Genomic DNA, 27,238 nt, shown 5'->3' on the forward strand with positions numbered 1-27,238 from the left:
TAAAACTACTGTAGTTTTTTTTTTTTTTAAGATTATTTATTTATTTATTTGACAGAGAGAGATCACAAGTAGGCAGAGAGGCAGGCAGAGAGAGAGAGAAGGAAGCAGGCTCCCCGCTGAGCAGAGAGCCTGACGCGGGACTCGATCCCAGGACCCCGAGATCATGACCCGAGCCGAAGGCAGCGGATTAACCCACTGAGCCACCCAGGCGCCCCTAGTTTGAATATATTTGGTTTTGCTTTTATGTATTTGTCTTTAGTTATTTCTATAGGCAACAGACAATAATAATTCAAGGTAGTAGTAATTATTTAATCTATTTATTAGACCTAGAAGGATTTTCAAAATTATGATTAAGTCCCTGACTGAAGTAGATTCTCAGAAGTGAAGTGAAATTTCTTCAGATCACACTTAATAAATGACAGGGTAGTATTCTAAGCCACTCTCTTGGCTCCAAGCTTTGTATTTTTTCCACCTGCCAGATGAGTTGAAAGTAAAATATTCAAAAATTCTATTAGATAAGACTCTTTTTTGCCAATTGTTTCTCCACTTGGAGGCACCATCTATAGGCATATTCAGTAAGTTATACATAAACTAGTTTCTGATGATTTAAAAGATTTTATCTTATCACAAAACTCTTTCTTGTTTTGAAAATGTAATTTTAACTATGAATATGTCAAATACATGTAGAATAACATAAAAGATTTCTTTGTATCCACCAATAAAGAATAAAAACATGCTAACATTTAAAAAAAAAAAGGCAGAATGAACCCCACCTTTGTGTTGTCTTTTTATTGTAGAACACTGTAGCATGTTTGGCACATAGTAGGCATTTCTAGTAGGTATGGAACTTGTCAAATGACAAACAAGAGAAAACAAATTAGTAGTGAATTTGATGTCCTTTATTACAGGGAAGACAGTCCTTGGATTTGGGGATTACAGTGCCTTACAAGCCGATGAACACTCTTCCCAAAAGATTTCAGACAAGAGCATGTTTTAGAGAACATTAGGAGAGACAGCACAGAGATAGGGTATGGTTGGCCAGGAGATTGAGGTATTTCTTTATAAAGCTAGCAATCCAGGGCTCCTGGGTGGCTCAGTTAGTTATATGTCTGCCTTCAGCTCAGGCCATGATCCCAGAGTCCTAGGATCAGCCATGCATGGGCCTTCCTGCAGCCCCTGCCCCCACACCCACACCCCCCCACCCCCGCTTTGCTTGTCTCTTGCCTTCATGTTCTCTCTCTCTCTCTCTCTCTCTCTGTCAAATAAATAAATAAATAATCTTTAAAAAAAAAAGTAAAGCTAATAGGTCCTGTTCTCTAGGTAAGGTAACTAAAGCTGAGTTAGAGGATTGTGATTAATCTATGTTGGGTTTCTTTTTTTCTTTTTTTAAAGATTTTATTTATTTGTCAGAGAGAGAGAGAGGGAGAGAGAGCGAGCACAGGCAGACAGAATGGCAGGCAGAGACAGAGGGAGAAGCAGGCTCCCCACCAAGCAAGGAGCCCTATGTGGGACTCGATCCCAGGACACTGGGATTATGGCCTGAACCGAAGGCAGCCGCTTAACCAACTGAGCCACCCAGGCGTCACTATGTTGGGTTTCTTGATAGGTGTTTCCCATAACTGCAGAATGACTTAGATTTGTGACATGGGCCAGGCCATTAGGGCAGCCTCCCATTTTGTGGCTCCTGATACAAATTAACTTTCTCAAATTAAGAATCTACAGTTGTCAGTTACATGTGTTTGATTCAAAATGAGAAGATAAATTATTTCGCATTTTTTATGTTCACAGATAACATTAATGAGTGACATGCCATTTGTTGTCATTTGTAATTTTCCTGAGGCTTGCATTCAACAAACCTATCCCTTGTTTTTATAACAACTAGCAGAAGTGACTTGGCCAGTTAGTAAACCTAGCTAACTGCCTCTACATCCAGGTTTTGATAACTTTGTGTCTAATCTCTCACAAATCACACTCTTCGTTATTCCATAGATGTATTTACTAACAAAAATATTCTTGTAAGGCCTCATGCTTTAGCCTCCAAAATATTCAGGGGCATGTAAGATATTTAACAATTGTCTTAGAATAAATAGCTCTGTCATTAAGGCATATTTATTCATGGGCGCCTGGGTGGCTCAGTGGGTTGGGCCGCTGCCTTCGGCTCAGGTCATGATCTCAGGGTCCTGGGATCAAGTCCCGCATCGGGCTCTCTGCTCGGCGGGAGGCCTGCTTCTCTCTCTCTCTCTCTCTCTCTCTCTGCCTGCCTCTCCATCTACTTGTGATTTCTCTCTGTCAAATAAATAAATAAAATCTTTTTAAAAAAAAAAAAGAAAAAGGCATATTTATTCATGTGTTTAACACATTTATTGGACATTTACTATGTGATAGACATTGCACTGAGTCTTAAACTGACCCAGAAAATTCAACCACTTTGGGAGAGGATAAATGTTAATATAACAAGTATAGTATGTAGGGTGCCTGGGTGGCTCAGTAGGTTAATCCTCTGCCTTCAGCTCAGGTCACGATCTCAGGGTCCTGGGATTGAGCCCATCGGGCTTTCTGCTGCTTGGCGAGGGAGCCTGCTCCTCGCTGTCTCTGCCTGCCTGTCTACCATGATCTCTCTCTGTAAAATAAATAAAATCTTAAAAAAAAAATTAGAGTATGTATATTTTCGGTTGTTGAGCAGAGAAGAAAGAGCAAGCCCTAATTCTGCTTGCAGAAGTTGTGGCAGTGAAGGCAGGCCCCAAACAGAGCATGGCAGTTAGAAAAAAATGAAGCCTGGTCATTAATAATTTGTATAAGGGCACAGTGAGATTAAAGATTTTGTCATGTTTGGAAAACTGCAAGTCTTTGTATAACATTGGATGAAAATAGAGTAGTTCAAATGAGGTTGAAAAATTAAGACAGTTTTTTTATAGTCAAAGCTTCAAAATTATTTTAAGCAAGAATATGCATGTAAATCAAATTTTTCTGTAGGAATTTCAGATCATATACATGAATATATTTAGGTATCGAAAAGCGTGCTTTAAAAAAAAAGTTTGTGAAATAAGATTTGCTTATTAAGCACTATTAAGTATAACGCTAAATCTTTTTTCAAGGTTTTAGTGACAAAACAGATTGGTTACAAATTTAATGTTGCCGGGGCGCCTGGGTGGTCCAGTCGGTTAAGCGTCCGCCTTTGCCTCAGGAAATGATCTCAGAGTCCTGGGAGCAACCCTCACAGCAGGGATCCTGCTTCTCCCTCAGTCTGCTGCTTCCCCTGCTTCTACTCTTTCTGTCAAATAAAATCTTTAAAAAAATTTTTTTAATGTTACCAAATGTGTATATAGTAAAGATCTATAAAATTTTATAGTGATGGGGAGGAAAATTTTGGTTGCTAGGGTGCAAATTTCCTTAGTAATAACTGGACAGATCTGTAGATGATGTGTGAAGAAATAAATTTGGGGGACATTTCTAGTAAGAATAGTTGCTAAGTGTACATTTTTTTTTTTTTGCAAAGGAGTTAATGTTTGTTTCATAAAAAGTTAATGCGTTCCACTTATTTCTTCAAAAAAAAGTTGGGGGGGGTTGCGAAAGGGGTGACGACTTCCATTAGACCTCGGTGCCTCTCGAGTTTCTCTGGCTGCAGGCGAGGCTGGTTGGGCCTGCGCGGGGCGGAGCCGACGGTGACGCGCCCATGCGCCGCAAGGCATTGTGGGGAGCTCGGGCCCGCGAGTGAGGTGGTTGGAAGCGAGGTGGGGGCGGCCGTTTGTTTTCTCGTGGTCTCGAACTCGCGCGTTCTCATCTCCCCCCGCCCCCCTCTCTCGACAAGCGGCGGGGTGGAGGAACGGCGGCGGTGGCAGCAGCGGCTGTAGCATCGGACACCCTCCTGTCTACTCTCCGGCGAATTGGTTCCTCTTCCCCCTCCCTCTCACTGTTTGTTGTGTGTTTGATGTGTTAAAGCAGGAGCGAGAACGCGAGCAGCGCCATGAGCAACACTACCGTCGTCCCCAGTACTGCGGGCCCGGGCCCCAGCGGCGGGCCCGGTGGCGGCGGCGGCGGTGGCGGAGGCGGCGGCACCGAGGTAATCCAGGTGACTAATGTCTCCCCGAGCGCTAGCTCTGAGCAGATGCGGACCCTCTTCGGTTTCCTAGGCAAGATCGACGAACTGCGCCTCTTCCCGCCAGAGTGAGTATCGTCCACCATCGCCGTTTTACTAACTCCTCCCCTTTCGGGGCCTAACCTACACCATTTCCTAGGCCGTGGTCGACGCTGCCCTGGACCAGGTTGCTTTAGTGGAGGCTGGCTGGCTGTTGCCTTTGCTTGCGAGTTAGGCTTGAGGCGGAGAAGCAGGGCCGTGTTCTAGTTAGTAAAGAGACACAGCCTTTAAAATCTCGGGATTTGGTGGTTTTCTTCTTAAATTGTGACAACGTGGTCGTTTTTTTGAGCAGTTAGAGCGGGGCTAGCCGCACTTCATGTATTTCGTGTATAGTTTTAATCGCTTTTTTTAAAAAAAAAGATCAAATGTTTCAGTTATTTGAAAAGTAACAATTACTAATTCTTATGTTAATTTGATAACGAAGTTTGTTGTCAGTTCCCTTAATTGTGTTGCCGTTAGCCGATTCAGGCCCAGTGAATATAATTCAGAGTTAATACTTTTTAACAGATTAATTCAGTGAGCCTGAATACTTAATTTTTATGCTGACAAAAATGGGTTACAGCTGAAACATAAGGTTTTCTTTTGTTTAAATAACATACACATTTTCACAGTTCTTGCGAAGGAATTCTATAGAATGTGAAATTTTTAAATTTAGAGTGTATGGCTGTTTTTATTCTGTTGTCTCACATTCTTGCTGAAAAAATATTGAATGAGTGGATTAATTGCAAAGAAAAAAATAAAGCTTTGAAGTAAAATGTGATAAATGTAAGAACAAACATTTGAAATGATAAAACAGTGGTGTGCTCTCTGAAGAGTGAAAATACTTATGGTAACACTACAAGTAAACACCGAGTACCCACTGTACATTGAGAGTTTTATGATGTCACTTAAGTACTAAACAGGAAATTGGAACTCTGTTGTGATGGCAGTAATAAATCGTTAAATATATTTTTACTCAATAATTAATAGATGTTAATCATACTGCGATATTAAACATTTCCTGTATTTCATGACTTTCTACTTAAATTGCTTTTACATGACTTTTAATGTTCTCAAATGGGTGTGCTTTTAATTTTTAGGGGAATATACATGTAGAGAAAGGTTTCAGAGTTGCTGATTTTCACGAAGTGTAGAATTCTGGAAACTTTCGTTATTTTAAATAGAAACAACTGGTTTTAGTAATGAAGGACAAGTAGCTTTCATAATATGAACATAGAAAAATATTTTACTGTTACTCCATTTTCTGACAACATGCCCTTTATTAAGTTGTTCATGAAATTAATAAACAACAAAAGGGCAGAAAATGAGAGTGACATATGTGATTATTGTAATCATGTTATTACTCAAAATACCTGACATACTGGACTGATTGATGAAATAATTCTTTCCAGCCCAACAAGTTTAAGAATTTTGTTAGGGTTCCCGACTTTAAAATGTTTTATTTATTTTGAAGATGCTCTTTTTATGACACATTTATAAAAAGATGACAGAGGTATAGGCTGTTTACTGGGTCCTCTTTACCTAATGAATGATCAGTATCTTAGAGTCACGATAGACCAGAGTCTGGCTTCTTTTGCTTTGTTGTCAAAGAAGTAGTCCCATAATAACCAGGATAACTGATGTGCATCAGATAACATGGTTTGGGGTGCTGTGCATTAAGAGGATTCCTTCCCCGCCATATTGGGAAGAAGAAATAAAAATTGACACATCTTTGCTCTTTGACACCTTCGTAAATGTTTCCGACTACAGATAGTTTCTCATCTGAAACTGTACAAGGTTACTGTTCAGTAGATGCTAATGCTGTCTTCATGGCGTTCTAGATTTGAATAGGATGGATGTAGAGTCCTACTTTTGTTCATTTAATGTCGATTTTTTTAAAAATATAAGTTTCAATTGCTAATCCAGCATGCATAATTTGGAACTACTTTGTACAGTTTGTTTAAGCTTACTACTGTTTTCAGGAACAGCTTACAAGGGATAATGTGCTGTGAAGTGCTAACTACTATTCTGAAAAGGTTCATCATTACAAATACCTACTTTTTCACTCCTAGAATAAGATTGAGTGGTTCAGAATATATAAAATTGTAAACATGTTCGCCGCTTGATTTTTTATGGGGTGTTTGTATTTTTTTCCCCAAAGGTACTCATTCATCTAGATAATATGCCTGTGACATGCTTGCTTCCTTTTGCTACTTAGGTGTCACCTACTCAGAAAAACCTTTCCTGATCACTCTGTGTGAAAATAAAACACTCCTGTTCCCTTCTCTGTTCAATTTAACTGCTTCGTTTTTCTCTAAAGCACTAATCACCAACTGATGGTTAAGGTTAGCTTCCTCTCTTAGAATATGTGGCTCCTTAGGTCAGCAACATTACCTACAGAGCATTTTTTAAAATACATATATGACAGCCTTAACCCACACCTACTGAAATGCTGCTTTCAGTTATAAATGCCTAAGGGGGAGGTGGTGTAGTGGTGATCCTGGCATCTGGAATTATGCCAAACAGTTCAGTGTCAACCTCCTCAAGGTTTCTCCCTTTGTTTCATTATTGAATCCCTCTTTCTTGTTTCTTTTAAGCCAAAAATTGCTGACCTTTAATTTCCCCCAGAGATCATACTGTTTCACGAGAAATAATATTCTAATCCTCTCTTTTGTATGACAGCCCTTAGAGCTATCTGAAAGCCTGTTGGTGTTCCCCTCATTTATTCCCTCTCTTTCTACAGGAAAATTTTAATTCTGCTTGTTCCTAAAATGTGTTTTGGAAATTCAACATTGTTTGATTATCTGGTATATGCTAGATGCTTTCCTTTTTTATCTTAAACCTGTTTAATGATCAGGTGAAGTGAAATTCACATAGGTAGTTTTACACTTCCAAATCACTCTACCAGTGTCTGAATTAGTATTTCAACCCAGTGTTGTGATTGTCCTTTATTTATGAGTGGAATCATTCTTTTACAGTAGTAAGTATTCTTTAAATATTTGGTTTTAGTGTATTTCAGAATGGAGAATATAACAAAGTGTTTATTGGGTAATGTAAATGATCCCAGTGAAGCATACGCCCAAGTTACGCATTAAATGAAGGTTTACATCAATTAAATAACTTATTTAGGTAATTATTTCGGTGACCAAAAATAGATTATTTTTAATAGTGACCAAAAGACTTGCATAGGCAAGTAGCCATAAACCCATGACTATAGCATGTAGTGTAGTATATATTTGATATTTTAAATTCTCGAAAGTTAATTCACTCACAAACATACTTTGAACTTCTTTGCTCATCCAGCTGGAAAACTAAAAGTATAAATTTTGTTCATAGCAAAAAACAAAAAAAACCACCAAAACAACTACTACCTCAAATTTTTAAGGACAAGTTTGCAGACATTCTAACAAAAAATACATTAGAAGAAAACTAAAAATATGGTATGCATCACAAATTTGAGTGTTACTCTTACACGGGGGCGTGCTAATCTTTCCTGTATCATTACAGTTTTAAGTATATGTGCTATGGAAGTGAGCACCAAAAATAGATACTTTAATGATGATAGTTATAAGTAATTAATTGGTAAGGTTATCTTTGAAAATTTTTTATTACGTGCACATTTTACTCTATTTCTTATAACTGAGAACACAGTGAAAGAGAGAGCATATTAGATGAACAGAGACACATTTTCAGGTCAGTATTGCCTTTGTTTGTATTATAAGCTCAAAATTCTTCACCCAGAAATGGCTAACACAGTATTAAGGTGGCAGTTGAAAGAGTGTTCTCAGCAGTCTAAACCAAAAGTTCTAATACTTCAGTTCTCAAACTTTAGTTGACATAAATAACAAGTGTCGATCTTTAGAATCAAAGCCCTCCTGTAAAGGAATTCTCACACTCATTGGGCTTGGTGGAAAACAGAAATCTGAATTTTCCATGTGTATCCCAGAAGATTGGAAAACTACCCTTAGAGGACACTTTAATTTAAAAAAAAAAAGGAAAAATACTGCCACTCTTTTTACCTAAGGGCAAAAGCATCATACAGGGCTTGCTCTTTTCTGTTTAGCTTCTCATCAACTGCCTTATCTATATTATTTTTTATCTATATTATTTCTTAAAGAATAAAAGCAGTTAAATTTTTAGAAGTTGTACTTGTAGAAGATTCTAAGGTGTGAAAATTTCAGACATCAGTCTGAAAGTGAAATTAACATGCTATCTTACTAGCATGTGTCTTCTATTAATAAATTCTGAGAACATCAAAGAATGTCACTTTGGGTCCAAAAAATAATTGTTGTAAACAGGGTTGTTTGAAGTAGGGAGAAATGAATTATTTGCCCTTCTGAGTTGTCTTACTATGACTCTTTTTTCCATTTAATGCACATTTTTACCTCCCTACTATGGTACAGGTTTGATAAAACCAAGTAATAAGCTGCCAGTAATAGCTATGATGTGAATGGATAGAAAAAATATGAATAATATTAATTGTTAAATTCATGGAAATACACTGAACATGTAGGCAGTATTTCCTAGTATTATTTTAAAAAGAACTGTTCATTGTATTGATATTCTTTAAGAACTTAATATTATAGAGTCATTTTCTTCTTGAGTCAGTTAACAGTAGTGTCAAAGAAACGGTAGAGATCACTTTTTTTAGAAATTTAAATGCCTGTTACTTACCAAACCATTAAGTTAGGTGTTAAAGCGAAGGATAGCATGATTTCCAAAGGGCTTTTTTAATTTTGTGGTGAAACTGTGGGTATGTGAGAAAAGGATACAAAGTGCTACAGCTTTATTTCTAAACCTGCTGAAATGGCATTCTATCCACTATATGGGTACAACATTGTTAAAGTTTAGACCTGTAGTGCTTCATTAAAACACACTATATCCACATTAAAAAAACACTGTATCTTCTCAAAAACATTTTGGCAATAAGCTTCCTTAACAGGGTGGCTTAAATTCCATTTAGATAGACAATATTTTCAATTTTGCTTTGAATCTCGATTTAGAACTGTGCTTAGTATACAGGCAGTGCCTTTCAGGAAATGTTAAAAATTTTAATGGGTTTGAGTCTTAGGCTATACAATAGCTACATATTAGTATTCAAATTATGAGGAATATTTTTTTTGCAACAAGTACTTAACTCTGAAATAACCAGTGTAACAAAATCTGATGTAATTACATTTTTATGTATGCATGAAAATCTAACTTACTAGTTAGTGGTAAGCCCTCTTCTAAAGCCATTCAGATTTATTATAGGATTTACTTTCTCATTATTGAATATTAAGATGCGTTGGCTTTTTATAATAAGAGCAGTTGTTCTTTACCTTAGGTGCATATTAAGATGGTCACGGTATTAAAATTAAAAAAAAAAAAAGAGGAGGTGTTGAGTATGTTAAAGATCTTGATTTAATTGATGTGGAGTAGAGATGGGGGGGGTGGGGGTTTTAACCCTCTAGTGATTCTGATGCATAGCCAGGGATGATGTGATTACTATTGCTTTGAGGCGTTGGTTTTCAAACAACTTTTGGTTTGGTGTTATGGGAGCAACCCCTGACTTTTATTTAATCTTTCTCTTTCACAGAGTTTTGTGGCAGAAATTTGCACCACCCTGAATCTTTAGGTACCAAGCAGGATTTTTTTTTTTTTTTTTTAAAGATTCTTACCCTACCAGAGTTTCCAATTTTAGCACTTTTTTTTTACAAGACAGCAGTTAGCTGAGGGAATCCTTACGTAATAATACTAACGGGTATTATGTATCTCAATATGTGTACACAGTTTTTTTGTTTTGTTTTTCTGAAGGCGATCTAAGTTAAGATAGCCTTAGTTCTTTATAATGCCCAAGCATTATGCTGTAGGTGGAAGAAGACAACACTTAGGCGGGTCAAGAAAACTCATTGTTTGTCAAACAGATGTACTTTCCCACAGTATTTTTTTGTCCCTGAAGCAGAAATTCTCTGTTTTTACTCTGAAAAGTTACCAGTAGTGAAAAGTTTTCTAAACCAAAACTTATTATTTTTACTTAGAATTAAAAATAGCTGGTATTGGGGCTCCTGAGTGGCTCAGTGGGTTGGGGCCTCTGCCTTCGGCTCAGGTTAAGATCCCAGGTCCTGGGATCGAGCCCCACATTGGGCGCTCTGCTCGGCCGGGGGCCTGCTTCCTCCTCTCTCTCTGCCTGCCTCTCTGCCTATTTGTGTTCTCTGTCTGTCGGGTAAACAAATAAAATCTTAAAAAAAAAAAAAATAGCTGGTATTAGTATTATAGAAAAAATGTTGACACTTTTGTGGTCTGCTCAAACTCTGAGATTATAGTTTCAAACTGTTTTTAATTGGTACACTATAAGTTTATCAATAGTGATTGTTTTTGTCTATATGCAGTTTGTGAGTTCAGTGGGCAGTACCTTATTTGAAATGTCATTTTCTTTTTAAGTGGTTAACTCAAGTAACTAACACTTGTGGTATGTATTTTTATCTACCTATTTTACTTTTGGAATGCACGTGTTGGTTTGTGAGTTGTATGTTTGTGTTTTAACTGATATTCTTTTTTCTCTTTTTTATGTTCTATGTTTACTTTTTAGTGATTCACCTTTGCCAGTCTCATCCCGTGTCTGCTTTGTTAAGTTCCATGATCCGGACTCAGCAGTTGTGGCACAGCATCTGACAAACACTGTATTCGTTGACAGAGCTTTGATAGTCGTACCATATGCAGAAGGTTTGTGCTTTGTTTAACTATCTGTGAGGGCATCCTATGATGACCATCTACCTCAGTGTAGTCTTAGAGTGAGCGTTAGTAGCATGTTAGAAGTTTAAGCTATTAACATTTTGAAACCCTTGTTATACTGCAGTCCATATTTTTACTTTTAGATTTTTTTTTAATTCTAAAAATTAGAAATCAGGCCTGTTTTTATAAGATATTTAACTTTTTTTGCCTTCTTTTAAAACATTTTAAGTTCGTTAAAACCATATCCCTAATTGTAATTTCTTAAGATATACCTTAGTTAATTTAATGTTGAGTTTTATGAAAAAGTCCTGAAGGTGAACAGTCACTCCATGCACATTTACATAGAAACCTTCAAATAAATGCATGATGTTATTTCTGTTTTGAATAAATAATAGGTTAGTTTTATTTATGTAGTACTTCCTCTTACAGATAACTTTTAAAAATATCCCATATTGAATTCCAGTATACCAAGGGTTGCAATGATTTCAGTTTTTATGAAAGTTCAAGATTTCCTGTAGCTTAGGTGCCACATGGGCACTGGGTGATTTGTTTTTATGCCAGATTTTCTTGTTCATTCTTGCTATATTTTCTAGATATCTCTAAATAATAAATTCTTCTCTCTGTTATTTGTGTGTGTGATTTTTGTAGTGGAGAAGGCAAATGCAAAACTCTTCCAGATGACTGAAAAACAGTGGGTCCTCTGCAGCTACAGGGGATTCTAGACATTAACTAAAGGCCAGCAAGCACTCAAGTCCCCCAAGTGTTTTCCTGGTGTAACCATTTGTTAACTACATTTTCTCTCTTTTTTACATTTTAGGCTGTTAAAGTAATTTGACAGAAAAAAAAATGAGCAGGGTTTTTGGATCTAAAAAAGCCACTGTGACAAGACAGCACTATATTAATTCCATTTTGTAAAATTTTCTGAAACATTTTATAATTAGTTTGTTCCCAATGTACTGCTACTTTATTTGCTTTTTGGTAACTATAAATTTTGATCAAAGAAATCACTGAAGTATGATAAAATTACTGGATTTTAAGCTAATCATTTAACATATATGCTGACCAGAATTTAAATGCTTTCCCCTTAACAAACTGGTCAGTAGAAGCAGAATTTGATATTGTTAATTTTAGATGCTGTTTCAGATCTTTGACTACCAGTGTGAACCTTTACACCATGCCTTGTAAAAGTTTTGAAATGTCTAGTCCTTAAAACTTAGAAAAATTGCCTTTGTGGTTTTCTAAAGAAATTAAATTGCATTCGTAGATGGATTAAGGCATGCTATATAATAATAGTACATCTGTCTCCGTGATATTAAAGTGTGTGAGCCCTGTTTTAAGGTTTTAAAATATATATGCTGATAAACGTATGAGTTAGTGTGTTTTGATTAAGCAGTTTTCTTTTATATCAGTGTACCTGTTATAGGATAAGACTTATCACCAAGAGAAAATTTAAAGAATTCAAATTTAGGATAAGTAAAGTACAGTTTTGAAACAAAATTCAAATCATGTGAGTAATGTGCAGAACTTTAGTTAGGCTTTAAATTTAAAGAATTCTTATTGGCTAAGTATCAGTTCCCAAGTCCTGAACATAATACAGTATATCATATAACTGGTTTTCATAAGTATTTTTAGACTATAGTAACTTTTCTAGATCTGTTTTATAAATGAAATGTTTAGGAATGTATATGGAATTACAGAATATTTAGTTCCAGAATCTATTTTTGGTTTATTTAATAATGGGTATGGTATGCTGTATTAATGTTACCACTGCTAAATAACTGATGTACTCAATCCCTTTATCACCATTCACCCTAGTTTTAGCTCTTACACTTTGGTGTTGGCTCTTGGTCAGTGTTTTAGAACAATAGACACAAAGTCTACGGTAAGGAATAGTCTTTATTGGTAAAACTGAGATAGCTGGATTTGGAAGGAACTCTTAATAGTAATGGATTTGGGGGTTATTTAGGTTCCTTGGTTAATGTTTGTTTCTTTTGTCTGTTTCTTTTTCTTTCATTTCTACACATTCATGCAGTATTTCATGGTTCTATCAAAGCAGCAGTAAAAAAAATACTCTTGACGCATGAAAATTAACTGGTGAGGGGCCTCATTGCTATTTTTAAATTGTAGTTTTATTTTTAAATAGTCTTTTTTAAATCAGAGGATCAGATGCATGACTTTTTTTTTAATGGATGCAGATCTTCTATCAGGTGTCTCACAATAAATTCAAGAGGATTTTAGTTTGCCAGAAATGTTGCAAATGCACTAATTTGAGTAAGATGTTGATACTTAATATTGTCCTCTTGAGACATAATTTTGCATGCAAAATTATCCCATAATCTTTGTAGGTTTGTTAATATTGATGCTAATGCCCTATATCTAAATGATCTTCTCCCCCCCACCCCTCCATAACTCTTGGTATCTAAATTGATGACAGCTCTGACACAAGCAAGATAACAGTGCTGTGTAGTATACATTTGTTTATATTATCGGCACTTCTCAGTATAGGTGGAAGGAACCATTACCTTTATTTAACAGTGGTTTTTCTTTTTTGTTGTTGTGTTTTACAGTTCTTTTCCCTGGTTCAGCCTGAACTATATACCAGGCCCTGCTGAAAATACCACCCAACAGTTTTCTTCTGCAGCTTATCCAGTTTCTCTTAAGTGCCCTGTACATATTGTATGTTTTATGATGAGATGCAGTTTCTTAATATGTATTACAGAAATACTACTGGTATTTGCAAATATGTAGTTTAATTGTATTATTGAACTCTCATTTTGGGGGCTTGGGCACATTAACAGATTAATCCATCTGTATAGGGCTTTTGCTGTTGGATAGAATTTAAATTGTCTACATATAAATATTTGTTTTAGGGCCCTTAGATTTTATCTGAATACACAGATTAGGCTTTAAAAACAGACATACATGTTGTTTTTGGCTTTAGGAGTTTGGCTAAGTTAGCTTTTGAACTGACACTATGTAGCAGCATTTTTGGTATGGTTAGCATGGCACATGTTGGAACATAAAGCATTTTACTGTACAGGTAAGGAATGTGCCATGTTGTTTTACCTATTTTCTCTCTTTCTTACTCACCCACTTTCACACACACATCCTGTGTGTATTCAGAGACCTTCAGAAACATTCATATTCATTTTCATGAGTCAGCAAAAGCCCTACGCTTGATTCCAACAGAATATTTCCTTTACATACTTTTCTTCTCTTAATTTTTACAAAATTTGTATGGTAGGTGTAAAAGAAAATCATAGTAACTGTACCATATTATTAACCCCTAAATCAAACTTTTTTTGTCTTGTGTATCTTGATTTTTCTGTGTGCTTTATAGTGAAGCAGCCGACACGAGTCGTTGTTCATAAAACAGCTTTTGAAAGTTGAGAGCACACCCCTGGAGAACCGACTGTGCTTGCTTACGTTTGGTTCATGACTTAAAAATCGAGTACAGGTGATGAAATCTTGGCAGTGTTAACAAAAAAGTAGTGTGTATTGTGCTATTTTTTTTTTACTCTAGAAACTTAACCATTTGTAGAGAAAAAGGAAACAAATTTTCACACATTGAAGTTTCATTCTGACATAAAATTAATGATAAATAATCATAGAAGTCAAGCTTTATATTTTAGCGAACATAAGTACTTTCAACAAACTCAGGTGGTGTATCAGGGAGACTTTTTCTGGGTGTTTTTGTGTGTTTTCTGTCTTGCAAAAGAGTGTGTTCTAATGCAAGGGTGTTTCTCTGCAGGAGTTATTCCTGATGAGACTAAGGCTTTGTCTCTGTTGGCACCAGCTAATGCAGTGGCAGGTCTTCTGCCTGGTGGTGGACTCCTGCCTACCCCTAACCCACTTACCCAGGTACTGCTAGTTCTGTTGAATTCTTAAAGGATAGAAACACAGAATTGTGGATAAACCTAAACATACTTGAGCTTTTTTAAGTGCTGTAATGATTAGAGTTCACAGAGGAATGATAACCACATGTTCATAGTATTGTAAAAGGCTATATTGTTATCATAAATACTGAAGAAAACCTCTTACGAGTTTGCATTTTAAGAGCATTCTGATGAAAATCATCAATCTGTTACATTTTGTTTGCCACTAGCTCTCAAAATAACCCATAAGGAACCATGTGGGTGAGGGGGCGTTTGGACTGGAATTTGATGGGGCATGAGACTTTTTCTGTTGAACATGCTGTTAAAAATAGTATGTTCATTTGGACCCAGAAAGAAAATAAAATTGAAATTCGGACTTTTTGGTGGTTTTTTTTTCTTTCTTTCTTTCTTTCTTTCTTTCTTTCTCAATGCCGTTTGAGCTTTTGCTCTTGAGGTCTGAATTAAGTACATGGATTGCAATAAAGGTGAATTCTTAATGGAAATTTTTAACGTGGGGAAGGTGAAATAAAGTTGGAGAAAAATTTTGCTGGGTAGTGTTTCTAACCTCATAGGATGCTAGAAAAAGCATAATTGTTTTAGAACCAAAAAGCTCTTTAAATTTCGTCTATTCTTATTCAGAGAGATTGTAACTGGTCATTGAGTGGTTTCGCAGATAGTAGCAAACAGCAAGCCTCAACTAGAATTGTGTAACAGCATTTTTTCTGTTACATCATTTCGCCTGTCTGAATAGTTCCATTAACTGTAAAGTCAGAAAAAGGATGAAATCAGGAATTCCCATCATTTTGAGTATGACTTTGTCATTTAAGTCCTCATTTTTTTAACCTATAAAAGGATCTGGGTGATTTATAGATTGATTCCTTTATATAAAATTGTATAATAACTAAGGTAGACATTTTATAGGGACACTGTTTTAATTGTACTCCATAAACAATTGTTAAAGTACAGAAGGTTTGGTACCTTTTATTTATTAAATATTACTAGAAGCTGGAAGAACTTTTTTTAGCACAGTTTAGGGAGAAAGACTGCCTGAATAGGACTTCGCATAATTTACATCTGTTGTTAGAATTCTGTCAGGCAGGAGACCAAAAAAAAAATACCTGGTAAATTGAATAGAGAAAGTTTAATACAAAGAATTACTAACTGGTAACAGGAGTTAACTTAGTGGTACTTAAGTGAATATACAGTAATTGCAGGTATAGGAAGCAACTAGTATGTCTAGATCTGAGGAAGAAAGAACACAGGAAACCCAGTAGATAAGGGGGTTCCTCTTCCCACTTAAGGCTAAGTTTCAGACCTTCAAAAGGATGAAGGTACAGAAGTTCTCAAATGCCCAGAGAACATGTAAGAAGCTGCTCAAGAGGATGGTACTGAAATTCACTAAAAAGATGAAGGGCACTGGGCATCCCACTGCAATAACAATCAGAAAGTGAACATAGGAACGAGGAACAGAAACCCCTTCCACAGTGTCCTTCTAGCTCCCTATACACATAAAGCTTAACATCATGCCAGCTGTCATGGGAGAAGTGCTTTTAAGGGTACTGTTTTCTCTTTTTTTTTTTTTTTTTTTTAAAGATTTTATTTATTTATTTGACAGAGAGATCACAAGTAGACAGAGAGGCAGGCAGAGAGAGAGAGGGAAGCAGACTCCCTGCTGAGCAGAGAGCCCGATTTGGGACTCGATCCCAGGACCCCGAGATCATGACCTGAGCTGAAGGCAACGGCTTAACCCACTGAGCCACCCAGGTGTCCCAGGGGTGCTATTTTCATTATCACAAAACAGGAAAAAGGATAGTGGATTTGGACCTGAGAATCAACAAATATAAATTGTTGGCACATATAAAATTTTTTTGTTTTTCTAATTTCTGGGTTTAGGGATAAATGTGCTGTAATGAGTGAAAAATGAGGACATTGTATATTGCAGGGATAGTAAGGGAACTGTAGCTCTTAGTCCAGACCCCCATTTTTGTTAATTTTGATTGACAAACATGCCCATTTTTTTATTATTATCTTTGTTTACAAGCTATAGTGGCATAGCTGAGTCATTGCAACAGAGCCCACATAGCTCAGACTTAAATTGGTTATTGTATGGGCCTTTCAACAGGAAAAAAATAATCCCAGAAATAACAAGAATAGAAATTAAATTTAAAATAAATAAAATTTGAAATTTCACAGATTGGCGCTGTTCCATTGGCTGCTTTGGGAGCTCCTACTCTTGATCCTGCCCTTGCTGCACTTGGGCTTCCTGGAGCAAACTTGAACTCTCAGGTATAACTGAATACCTTTTGATCTCATTTGTTAAAATTAAAGAATTTGTTCCGTTACCTGTTAAGTTTGCTTTTCCAGAATGGGAGATAATTGGTTGCTGTAGTATAGTAATAGTGTTTTTTTATGTAAACTTCATTAGAAGCTTAAAAGGTCACTGCATTATTAGCCCCTTAACCATTAAAAAATTTCTCATTTTGTGTCATTCAGAGTAGTGTCACAGAAAGCCAATACATCAGTATTTTTGGAGTAAACAGTCATGAAAGAATGGGAACGTGGGTTCATAATTTGTTGTTACTTGGAAATTTTTGTTTTCTCTCATTGTTATTTGGCCAGACTCTTTTTCTGAAGTCCTAACTTTATGGAAATCTTTTATTGTACTGCCTAACCACTTGGAGTTTTGTTTTATACATTTTTTTTTTTTAAGTATTAGCTCCTCAGTCTCAAAATAAGCAGGAGGTAACTGTTCTATAAAACCTAGACTTTCAGCTAATCATATTCACATTTAACTGCTAACGCAGCTTAACTTTATATGATGTATTTCACTGGCATTATATTTCTGTTGATCATCAGTGTACCTAAAATAATGTAACTTCTTGTATGTTGGCCAGATTGTCCTAAGGCATTTTACCATACTGAAAAAAATAAAATAGCAATCATTTATTTTATGTATTCTCACTGATGTTACATTTTTGTTTTTATAGTCGCTTGCTGCGGATCAGTTGCTGAAGCTTATGAGTACTGTTGATCCCAAGTAAGGATTTTTTCCATGTTTTCATGGGTGATCCGGATATAGTATATGAATGTCTGGAGAAGTTATTCTTTGATAGTTAAAAAGAAAGTTATTTCAAGTTACACAATACATAATTCTGTTTTCTAGAAATAAGGAAAAAATTCAGAGGTAAGCCCATCTACAGAGGGTTTTGTTTCAGTATAAATTGAGTCTTTCCAAACAGTTTGATGAATAGCTTTTGCCAGGATAACTGGAAAAGAGCAAAATACTATGATTAGTTGATTCATTTAAAAAATATATGTATATGGAGTACCTACTATAAGCTTGTACTTTCACAGCATTTATATTCAGTCAGAAAAGGAGGCATTATTTAAATACAGTTAAGTATGTGCATCCAACAAGAGGAAGTACACAGGGTCTATGGAAACTTATTACAAGGAGAACTTAAGATCAGAGAGGCTGAGCCTGGGGCATGAATAGGAATCAGGGAGACAGAAGTGAAGGAAACACGATCCCAGAGCAAAAGACTAATACATGTCACATAATACCAACATCTTTTTTTAGGTGCTTTGAAAAGTTCTCTTTGTGCTGTAACCATTCTCTAATTGATATGTAACAAAATCATGAAATATTTTACTTGATAATTTCTTGGTATATTAATTTAAACTTAAGTTTTTCTGCTTGGTGTAATTCACTATAAGAAAGTGGGAGAGCATGGTGGGAGGGAGAAACAGAATTATTTGACTATAATAGTGCCTTTTTTCTTAAAAATTATGCTAAAACCTTAGCTTGTACCTATCATTCAGCATGTAACACCAGTACAGTTGAAATTCCCTCAGTACCCATTCTTGTTTACATTGCCCTTTCTCCACAAATACTTAACTATCTTTAACATTTGTTGTCTTTATTTTTTTTTTGTCCTGTATAAACCTTTAAAAGGTCCATCTTTCCAGTCAACAATTTCATGAGTAACTTTGGTGTGCCATTGGCCTCTGCTTTATTTTCTGCCCTTCTGCAACCTTAGAAGTAATACTCCTCCCCAGGGAAAATTCTGCTGTAGAAAGTTTTTAAATCATATGAAGGAAAGTTCTGTTAATCATAAATCTTCAGCATCTTTGTATTCCCAGGAATAACATTTTTCAACATGCGTTTATGGAAAGTTAATGGATGTTCCGCAAAATAAAATAGGTATTTTTTCTTATTCCAGGTGTCTCTCAATCTTTAAAATGCAGATTGTAAATATTGAAAAGGATGCTATACTGTACCTGGTTTTACCAAAATTAACATGAAATAACCACTTTTTCAAGTAGTGTCTTACTGAAATGATACATGAAATATTTACATTTATTTGTAATAATGTGCACTTAAAAATACTTGGATCTCAGTTCTTTGTTCTGTTTTAGGTTGAATCATGTAGCTGCTGGTCTTGTTTCACCAAGTCTGAAATCAGATACCTCTAGTAAAGAAATAGAGGAAGCCATGAAGAGAGTACGAGAAGCACAGTCCCTAATTTCTGCTGCTATAGAACCAGGTAAAGATATGTTAGGCAGTTGTGTTGAATCTTAAACTATGTGATTATTGATTATTGACAAAAATGATTATTGCATGAGTTTGGAAATACTATAATCATTTTTAAATTTAATTATAATCATCTTTTAATTTTTCAAATTCTGATAAAAGGTCATGTAGGAGAGTGATCCTGAGTTGGGGGAGGGGACTTGTCACCTAGACATAATTTGAAAATATCTGGAGATATTTAATTGTCATGTTGGTACCAATTGCATTCTCTAGCAGGTAGAGGATCAGGACATAGCTAAACATCCTTCAGGACACCCTACTCTATTCCTCAATGATGCATTCCTTAATAGTAGTGCCTAGACTTATGTTAGCTTATGTTGGGATAACCTAATTGATTTTAGTCTTTTATTTGACCTAGTGAACCTACTAAAGATGCTTCTGTTAAGACATTTGTTTTAAAGAAAACCAAATACCTAAAAATATTACCTTACTCTCTGCAGATTGTCTTTTCGAGGTGAAGTGAACGGTTATGGTTATCCTGTTGTCCGCCTATATAGATTGGATGTTTGGTTCTGGATTATTTTTTCCCATATCAAATAAATGTTTTACTAGTTTTTCACTCCTATTTCTTAATAAATGGGAAGGTTTTAGATATGAATAGTATTAGGAAGATAATTATAATGTTGGATAAGTTAATACCAAATGCTTTATGTCTGTTATTTAATAACAGCATTAATTAGTCCAAGACCATAAGGCAAGGAGTAAGAGTTTTAGATACACAACTGGATGTATGTGACTCCAGAGCCAGAACACCATGCTGTAACTTTTTCTTTTCATTGAAAACTAATAACTGGAAATAACTGAAAGTGGTTTATTTATGTATTCTCCCCAAGATTTTTGTGAATTTATTAGTGACATTTGCAATAAATTGAGTCCAGTTAATGAAATGATCTAAATGTGAAAGAACTTAGTCTCACTTTAATTGTAGACCACATGTGAAGAATGCAGTGGCTTTATTTCTCAAGTCCTAAGTTAAAGGAATTGCTTATGTATTATTTAAAAACTAGGAAATGGGACTCAGATCATCTGGATCTGTCTCCTGACTTACACAGTTGAAAATTAGCAAGAGGAAGTTCAGACAGATTAAGAAAAGAGAGCTAGCTTACTAAAAGCCAGTTCTGCCACAGACTGTAGTGAGAACAGCGAATGAATCATGACTCTCTGGATTGAAGGCCAAATACTGAGTTTATTAGTCAACCACTGTAACAAATAAATAGGAATTTATTTAGCAGAGGCACATAGGCATAAGTGATTAAGAAGGAACATTTTAATGGAACAAGGATTTTAAATGTCTATATTTCTGTTTATTATATAATCTGTTAAATATATTTATCTTACAATTGAGTACTGGTTGGGAGATGTTAATATATGATACATGAAAATAAAGTTTTAATCTGGGTCAATTAGAGCTATATTTGGGAAAGTAGAACCCAGGAATGGAAATAGGGACTCCTCATTTAGAAACCTATGAAGAATGAGATGGATAATTCTTTTCATAGATTGTTTATGGACAGTATATCACAGCCTTCCAAATCTGGTACAAATGAAATAGTCAAAGGAAACTTTGGTTAGTTGAAAATCAGATATGTAATTTGGATCTACTGAAAGCCTAGAAAAAAGGATCATACGACATTTAAGGATGATATATGAAACCTGAAAATTAAGATAATGAAGAATTTCTTAGAATGACTTCTAAGTGGGTGTAATCTTTCTATTTTATGGTTTCTAAATTCAGATTCCTTTTTTTTTTTTTTTTCTTTTTTTAAAATCCAGATAAGAAAGAAGAGAAACGAAGGCACTCAAGGTCAAGATCACGTTCTAGGAGGAGGAGGACTCCCTCATCTTCTAGGCACAGGTTTGATAGATTGTTATTGGTAGTTAATTATACCTTAGAAGAAGATAACTTCTGTATCTCAAATCCTTTTTAATTTGCTAGCTGTTGACCGACTTAGCTCTGGGTGTTTTAAGAACTGTTACCATTAGCAGAGTGTTTGAGTTCACATGTGGACACATGGAGAAAAGGTATGGGCTAAATAGACAGTCGATTGGTACTTTAAAACTCCGAAATCTGGGGATGGGAGGAAGGTGCTGGGACTGGAGCACTAAATTGAGTGAGGACTGTGGAAGAACACTAGATTGAAAATTTTGACTTGAATTCTACTTCTGACTTTCCACTAGACTTCTTGAGACTTCTCTTTCAACTTACCCATCTGATGCATGAATATTTGTAAATGACAACTTTCAATAATATCACCACACATGTCATCTGAAAACTAATTCCTAAGTATTAGGAATCTGTCATGTTCACAGTGGTAGATTCAAGTGTTCTAAAATTTAATTTTCTCTTGAAATCTCAGATCTTATTATCAGCAGCAAGTTTGGTGTGTTTTTTTTTTTTTTGAGATGATAGGCTTCATGCATTTTTCTCCAGAAAATGTCTGCCAATACTGTAGTCCAAACAACCATAGTTTGTCATACTTATTTTTTCTAGTAGAGAGGTTACTTCATGGGAAAAGCAGTTAGGTAAGCTCACAGCTCAGTCACACAGTTGTATTTCTTGGTAACAGTCATTTAACTTTAATTAATATGACAAGTGATTTATGTATGCATTGCGCAGAATGTTGCTCAAGGGCCTACATTTAATATTTACTGTTCATAATACTAGGTTAATAGCATTCAAAGAATCAGGTTTAATAGTCTTTTTACTGTTTCATCAATGATCTCTTTAGTGAAAATGAAATTTTTTATTTTTATTTTTACTTTTTATCTTTTACTGCACTTGCATACTGCAAATGCCAGTGAAGAATACAGAGACCTACTTAGGGCAGTTCAGTACCTGCTACCTTGATTGGTGCTAAGAAGATGATAAAACCCTTTCACACCACCATTGCTTTTGCACCATTAGTTCATATGTCAGCACAGTAAAAAGGGCAAATAACATCTTGGTGGTTTTTTGTTCTGTTCTTTTGGTTTTTTTTTAAAATAATTTTGATCTGTGGAGCCCATGACAGTGTCAGGTCTTTTCATAGTCCTTTCATTAGTCCATTTGGCTGCTGTAATAGAATACCATAGGCTCGGTGGCTTACAAACAACAGAAATTAATTTCTCACAGGTCTGGAGACTGGGAATCCAAGGTCGAAGTCTTGTCAAATTAGGTGTTTAGTGAGGACCCTTGTTTATAAGTCTTTTTACTATATCCTCACATGGAATGGGTGAGGGGTTTAGATCTCTTATAATGTTATTAATCCCATGAAAGCTGTACTGTCATGACCTGATTATCTCCCAAAGGCTCCACCTCAGTATCACTACATTGGAAATTGGGTTTCACGTAAGAATTTTGGAAGGGGCACAGAATTCAGTCTGTAGCAGAATGTTACAGGGTTGTCCTCTCGCCCCGCCCCCCCCACCCTCCCCACTCCCTGCCTCCCATCTTCTTCCAACCTGTCTCATTCCTAAAAATAACTTACAAAAAACCACGTCTGGATCATGTCACAGCCTTGTTAAACTTTGAGGAGCAACCTTATTAGCCTTAGCAACATGGTAAATAAAACCTTAGAATGGCATTCAGTTTTCTTTACTATTTAACCCTGTTTATCTTCCACACTTGTCAGTTGCCACTCCAGAACAGTTAATTACGGTACTACTTGCCTGAACGTACATTTTCTGTATGCTTCCATGCTTTTGTCCATAATGTTCCTTTCTGCCTAATGCTCTTTCTCACATCTTCATCTCCACCTGAGGAACTCTATTTTGTTAGCTTGCTCAGGATCAGCTAAATATGTGATATGTTGATACTGCTAATAATCCCAATTTTCCAGGATCATGCTCTTATATTTTAATTTAACACTTAAAATGTATGAGAACCTAAGTCCTTTTTCCTGTATATACCAAGTACATACTAGTGTTCTCAGGTTTTAATTTGAATTATTTTAATACAACCTGTGGGAAATAATAGTGAAACATTTTATTTTCTTGAACAGAGTGTTTTTGGACACTTGTAATAATACATCATAATGGATTATAATGGGTTATAGTATCTTAAGCATCTTGGCATGTAAAATGACCATTACTTTCCACAAATTAAAATACTAATTTCGTATATTTTTCTGATTTTCTTTAAAGAGCTTATATAAACTGGTAAGTGTGTTAAAGTAGCTCTGTAGTACATTACTCTTAAAAAAAAATAACTTTCAGGACCTTATATTAAATAGATGGGTGTGATACCTCTGCTTATTAGATTTTTGAAACTATCTTTTATTAATCATTTGTTTAGAAAAACTGTGAGAATGTTTGATTTATTGCTTCTCTACTTCTATTTTTTGTGTATACGTTAAAGACAGGAAAAATGAGTAACTCAGTTTAGCAAAAATGATGGTCGACGTAATTTTCTTAAAGCCAGTATACTCAAAAGATGAGTAGTGTTTAATTCTAATAACATCAGTTTTATTTTCCAGAATTATTTTTAACTCTTAAGAAGAAAGTAATGATTTTGATTATATTTCATAGAGTCACTATCACCTAAAATATACTGTTAGTACCTTTTACTAGAGTCAGGCACTGTGCTGAGTGCTCGAGAGTATAGTAGTTGAATAAGGTAGACTAATTTAGTCCCCGTTTTTATGAAGCTTACAGAAATGTAGGTAAGCATTACATGAACATTTTCTAGGAAATAGACATGTTACTGAAAGGGATTGTTTTAGTAGTTGCCAAATAATGGTCAAAAATAGGAGATGATTAAAATGAAAGTTTATTGATTCAATAAGACACAAGTGATGGGTTTTGAAATAGTGATTTTAGAGAAGGAGACAGCAGAACCCATATTGGCACATTAGTAAGAGGAAAGAAAGGAATCAGTAGTTCATATATATACCTACATTAAAGCACTGAGCTGACTTCTTAACTTCATTTTAAATTTTAAATAACTAATATTCACAATGTAAGTGCTATTATTTTTCATTAAGTAATGGGCTCAAAGAATGCTCTCCATTTGCTGGTATTGAACTGAGATGTGGGCATAAATCTTTACCATTTCTAAACTCTCTTTTCTCTGGGCACTTTAAGTGAATGTAAAAAGTTTGACTGTATTAGAAGTTTTCCATAGAAACAGGTTGAATGAATGGTCCTTAGAAGTTAAATGATAAAAGTCTTAAGCAGAGGATGCGGTTTATTTTTCATAATTCTTAGAATAAAATACAAGAGGAAGAGGATCGGTGACAACATCAAAAACTTAATTGTGCTTCTTAAGTCCCGGAAGAGAAAGTATATAGGATTGGGGGAAAAGGCTGGGAGACGGTGCAGAAAGAAACACTTCTGTTACATGACAGGAAAGAGATGATCATCATGTAGAGCTAGTGATAATGGTGAGGGGAAATGAAAGTTAAAGAGGCAGTTTGTGCTGAGTTGTATATATCTATATAGGGCTACATTGGATATCTCTGAGGTTGTAAATCAAAGAAGTAAAATAACATTTCAGAGAAGAATTAGAAATCATAGAAAGCAACAACACACCTTAAGTGGTTTCCATTTATAAAATGAATTATAATAGTACCTACTTGAAAGGCGTATTGTAAGAATAAGCACTTATAAAGCATGTAGTAAGCAAATATTAAGTATTTGGTAATCGACCAGTAGAGTTAACCTGCCATAGTGAGGAATTACATAGGACACATGCTAAAATTCTGTGTAGTTGGAAGATGATGCAAGTGAATCAGATACTTTTTATTTTCCTTCATTCTCTAGTACAGTTTTTAGGTTCAGAGTTACAGTGTCAAGGCATAGGACTGTTCTGACAGATTGAGGTTAAAAGGTGAGAAATTCTAGGTGTTAGTATTAGTTTCTAGGGAATCAAAGATGTTTTAGGAGTGCCTGGGGGGCTCAAGTCAGTTGAGCATCTGACTCTTGGTTTTGACTAACCTCATTATCTCGGGATTGTGAGATTAAGCCCTGTATCAGGCTACCGCGTCTGCTTAAGATTCTCCCCACCCCTACCCTGGTCACTGCTGCTCCCTAAGGTAATAAAATCTTTAAAAAAAGAAAAAAGTAAAAGCTTTATGGACTAAATAAGTAATATCAGCAACTGATAGGAAATTACCCCCACTTGTTGATGGTTAACCCATATGTTTGAATCATTTGGTGCTAAGTGAAACTGTCACAGAACTAGTCTGCCTTTATACACATGTATTGGCTTTTTTCATTATTAGGCGGTCAAGAAGCAGATCAAGAAGGAGATCACATTCTAAGTCAAGGAGTAGGCGACGATCCAAAAGTCCAAGACGGAGAAGATCTCATTCCCGAGAGAGAGGTAGAAGGTCAAGGAGCACATCAAAAACCAGGTACAGTAGACCATTGACATTAGGTGGGAAGACAAATTTTAAAGTTCTCAAAATCCTAGATATGGGCTACTTAATGACGAAAGGGGTGGTGGAAGGAGAGGGCTAGATTGGAGAAGGAACTATTTAATTTTTGAAGAGGCTGACATTTGTTTTCCTGGGCTCCTTTGTAAACTTAAGGTTTCTTCTTAGAGCTGAAAACTGAGATGATTTCTTTGTAGTAAAAATTCTTGTCTGTCCTACTACGTTCTTTCGTTTTCTTCTTTCCACTCATCCCTGCTGAGGATATCGTGCTACTCCCACCGTTCTCTACAGTGTGCTGCAGAGTTGGATTATGGCAGACAACCATGCCTTAATTTACCTTTCCGAATCCCAGTGTCAGCACCTTATAAATATTAAGAATTAATATATGACAAACATTGAACCATATTTGGAGAGCCTCCTGTCCCATGATTTGGAATGAGTAGAAGGTTAAAGTTGAGGAGTCACTAAAGAAACATTGTACTTTAACACTGTATTTTGACTTAAATGTGAATTCATACAGTGGTCCGTCTTTTTCATATAGGGCCAGACCCTTTTGAATTAATACATAGTCTTGAGTAGCATTTAACAAGTCACTCTTTTTTCACTTGAACCACCTTCACAGTGGCAAGAGAACTATCACTTTTAAAAAAACCTAGATTTTTATTATATTTTTCTCATTTATAGTTGTCACATGTATACAATTTCATAACGCTTATTTTTTGAGCAGCTGTCCTTACCTCTTTCTTAAATAGTTGCCTAATTTTTTAGAAGCAGACCTTTTACTTTATACTATCCATTATCCATTTGTATGTTTAATTATGTAATTAAAATAATAAGGACAGTTGAAGTCCAAAACAGTTTATTCTCCATGACCATATAACTCAACTGGGAGCAAAGATTTGGGAGGTAGCTGTACTGAGTGTTCAGCCTGTAAGGAGGCTTTTAGTTACTGTATTTTATAGGGTGAGTCATCTTAATCCAGTCAATCAAATAAGCTTGCATAATGAAATGAATATCATACAAAGAGAAATTGGGTGTTCTTTCCCTCAAGGAACTTTTTTTTTTTTAAGATTTTATTTATTTAGCAGGAAGAGACACAGCAAGAGAGGGAACACGAATGGCAAGTATTTTGGTATGGGGGGTGGCTAGGAAATAAGGTCGGAAAAGTATAGGAAGACAGATGAGACACAGAAGGCTGTGTTCTCACGAAGGAGTTTGTACCTGATTCAGGAAGCAATGGGAAGAGATGGAAAAGTTACGGAACAGGGAGTTATTACTCTTTTCAGATTTGTACTTAGAAAAGATTTCTGGTAGAGGATCAGTTTGTGGAAACAACTGAGTATCCTTGAGGGAAAGTAACAGTAATCAGAAATTATAAAGACATGAACAAAGAGGAAGGGGTAACTGATGGCAGCAGAGTGACCAAAGAAGAAAAGGACAGAAATAGGAGCTAAAGGGATTAGCTTAGAAAAACAAAAGAGATACTTGAATCTCTACCATTATAGTTGACGATAGGTATGTATGTCTGTGGGAGTGAAGGACTTCTCATTCAACAAATATATCGATTACCTTTTTGTGCAGAGTCTTG

General features: G+C 35.6%; 1 protein-coding gene and 1 non-coding gene across 6 annotated transcripts in view; one reads left to right on the forward strand and one right to left on the reverse strand.

Moving 5' to 3' along the window:
* SRSF11 (serine and arginine rich splicing factor 11) overlaps positions 1-27,238 on the forward strand; it is a 43,752-nt gene that overhangs the window by 9,993 nt on the left and 6,521 nt on the right. The window contains exons 2-9 of one of the 5 annotated variants that reach the window (XM_044238456.1): positions 3,943-4,164; positions 10,686-10,819; positions 14,580-14,689; positions 16,897-16,989; positions 17,691-17,740; positions 19,123-19,250; positions 21,071-21,152; positions 25,498-25,629. In XM_044238456.1, coding sequence (XP_044094391.1) covers positions 3,965-4,164; positions 10,686-10,819; positions 14,580-14,689; positions 16,897-16,989; positions 17,691-17,740; positions 19,123-19,250; positions 21,071-21,152; positions 25,498-25,629 — 929 coding nt within the window. In that variant the 5' untranslated portion in view covers positions 3,943-3,964. Of the gene's footprint in view, positions 1-3,783; positions 4,165-10,685; positions 10,820-11,026; positions 12,923-13,395; positions 14,690-16,896; positions 16,990-17,690; positions 17,741-19,122; positions 19,251-21,070; positions 21,153-25,497; positions 25,630-27,238 lie in introns of those variants that run through there. The other 4 variants (XM_044238457.1, XM_044238460.1, XM_044238459.1 and 1 more) reach the window with 4 other exon arrangements.
* Positions 7,546-7,652, reverse strand: LOC122901564. Its single transcript, XR_006383568.1, has one exon. It is a non-coding gene; the product is annotated as a U6 spliceosomal RNA (small nuclear RNA).

The sequence above is a fragment of the Neovison vison genome, chromosome 2, assembly GCF_020171115.1.
Source record: "Neovison vison isolate M4711 chromosome 2, ASM_NN_V1, whole genome shotgun sequence".
Lineage (NCBI taxonomy): Eukaryota > Metazoa > Chordata > Mammalia > Carnivora > Mustelidae > Neogale > Neogale vison.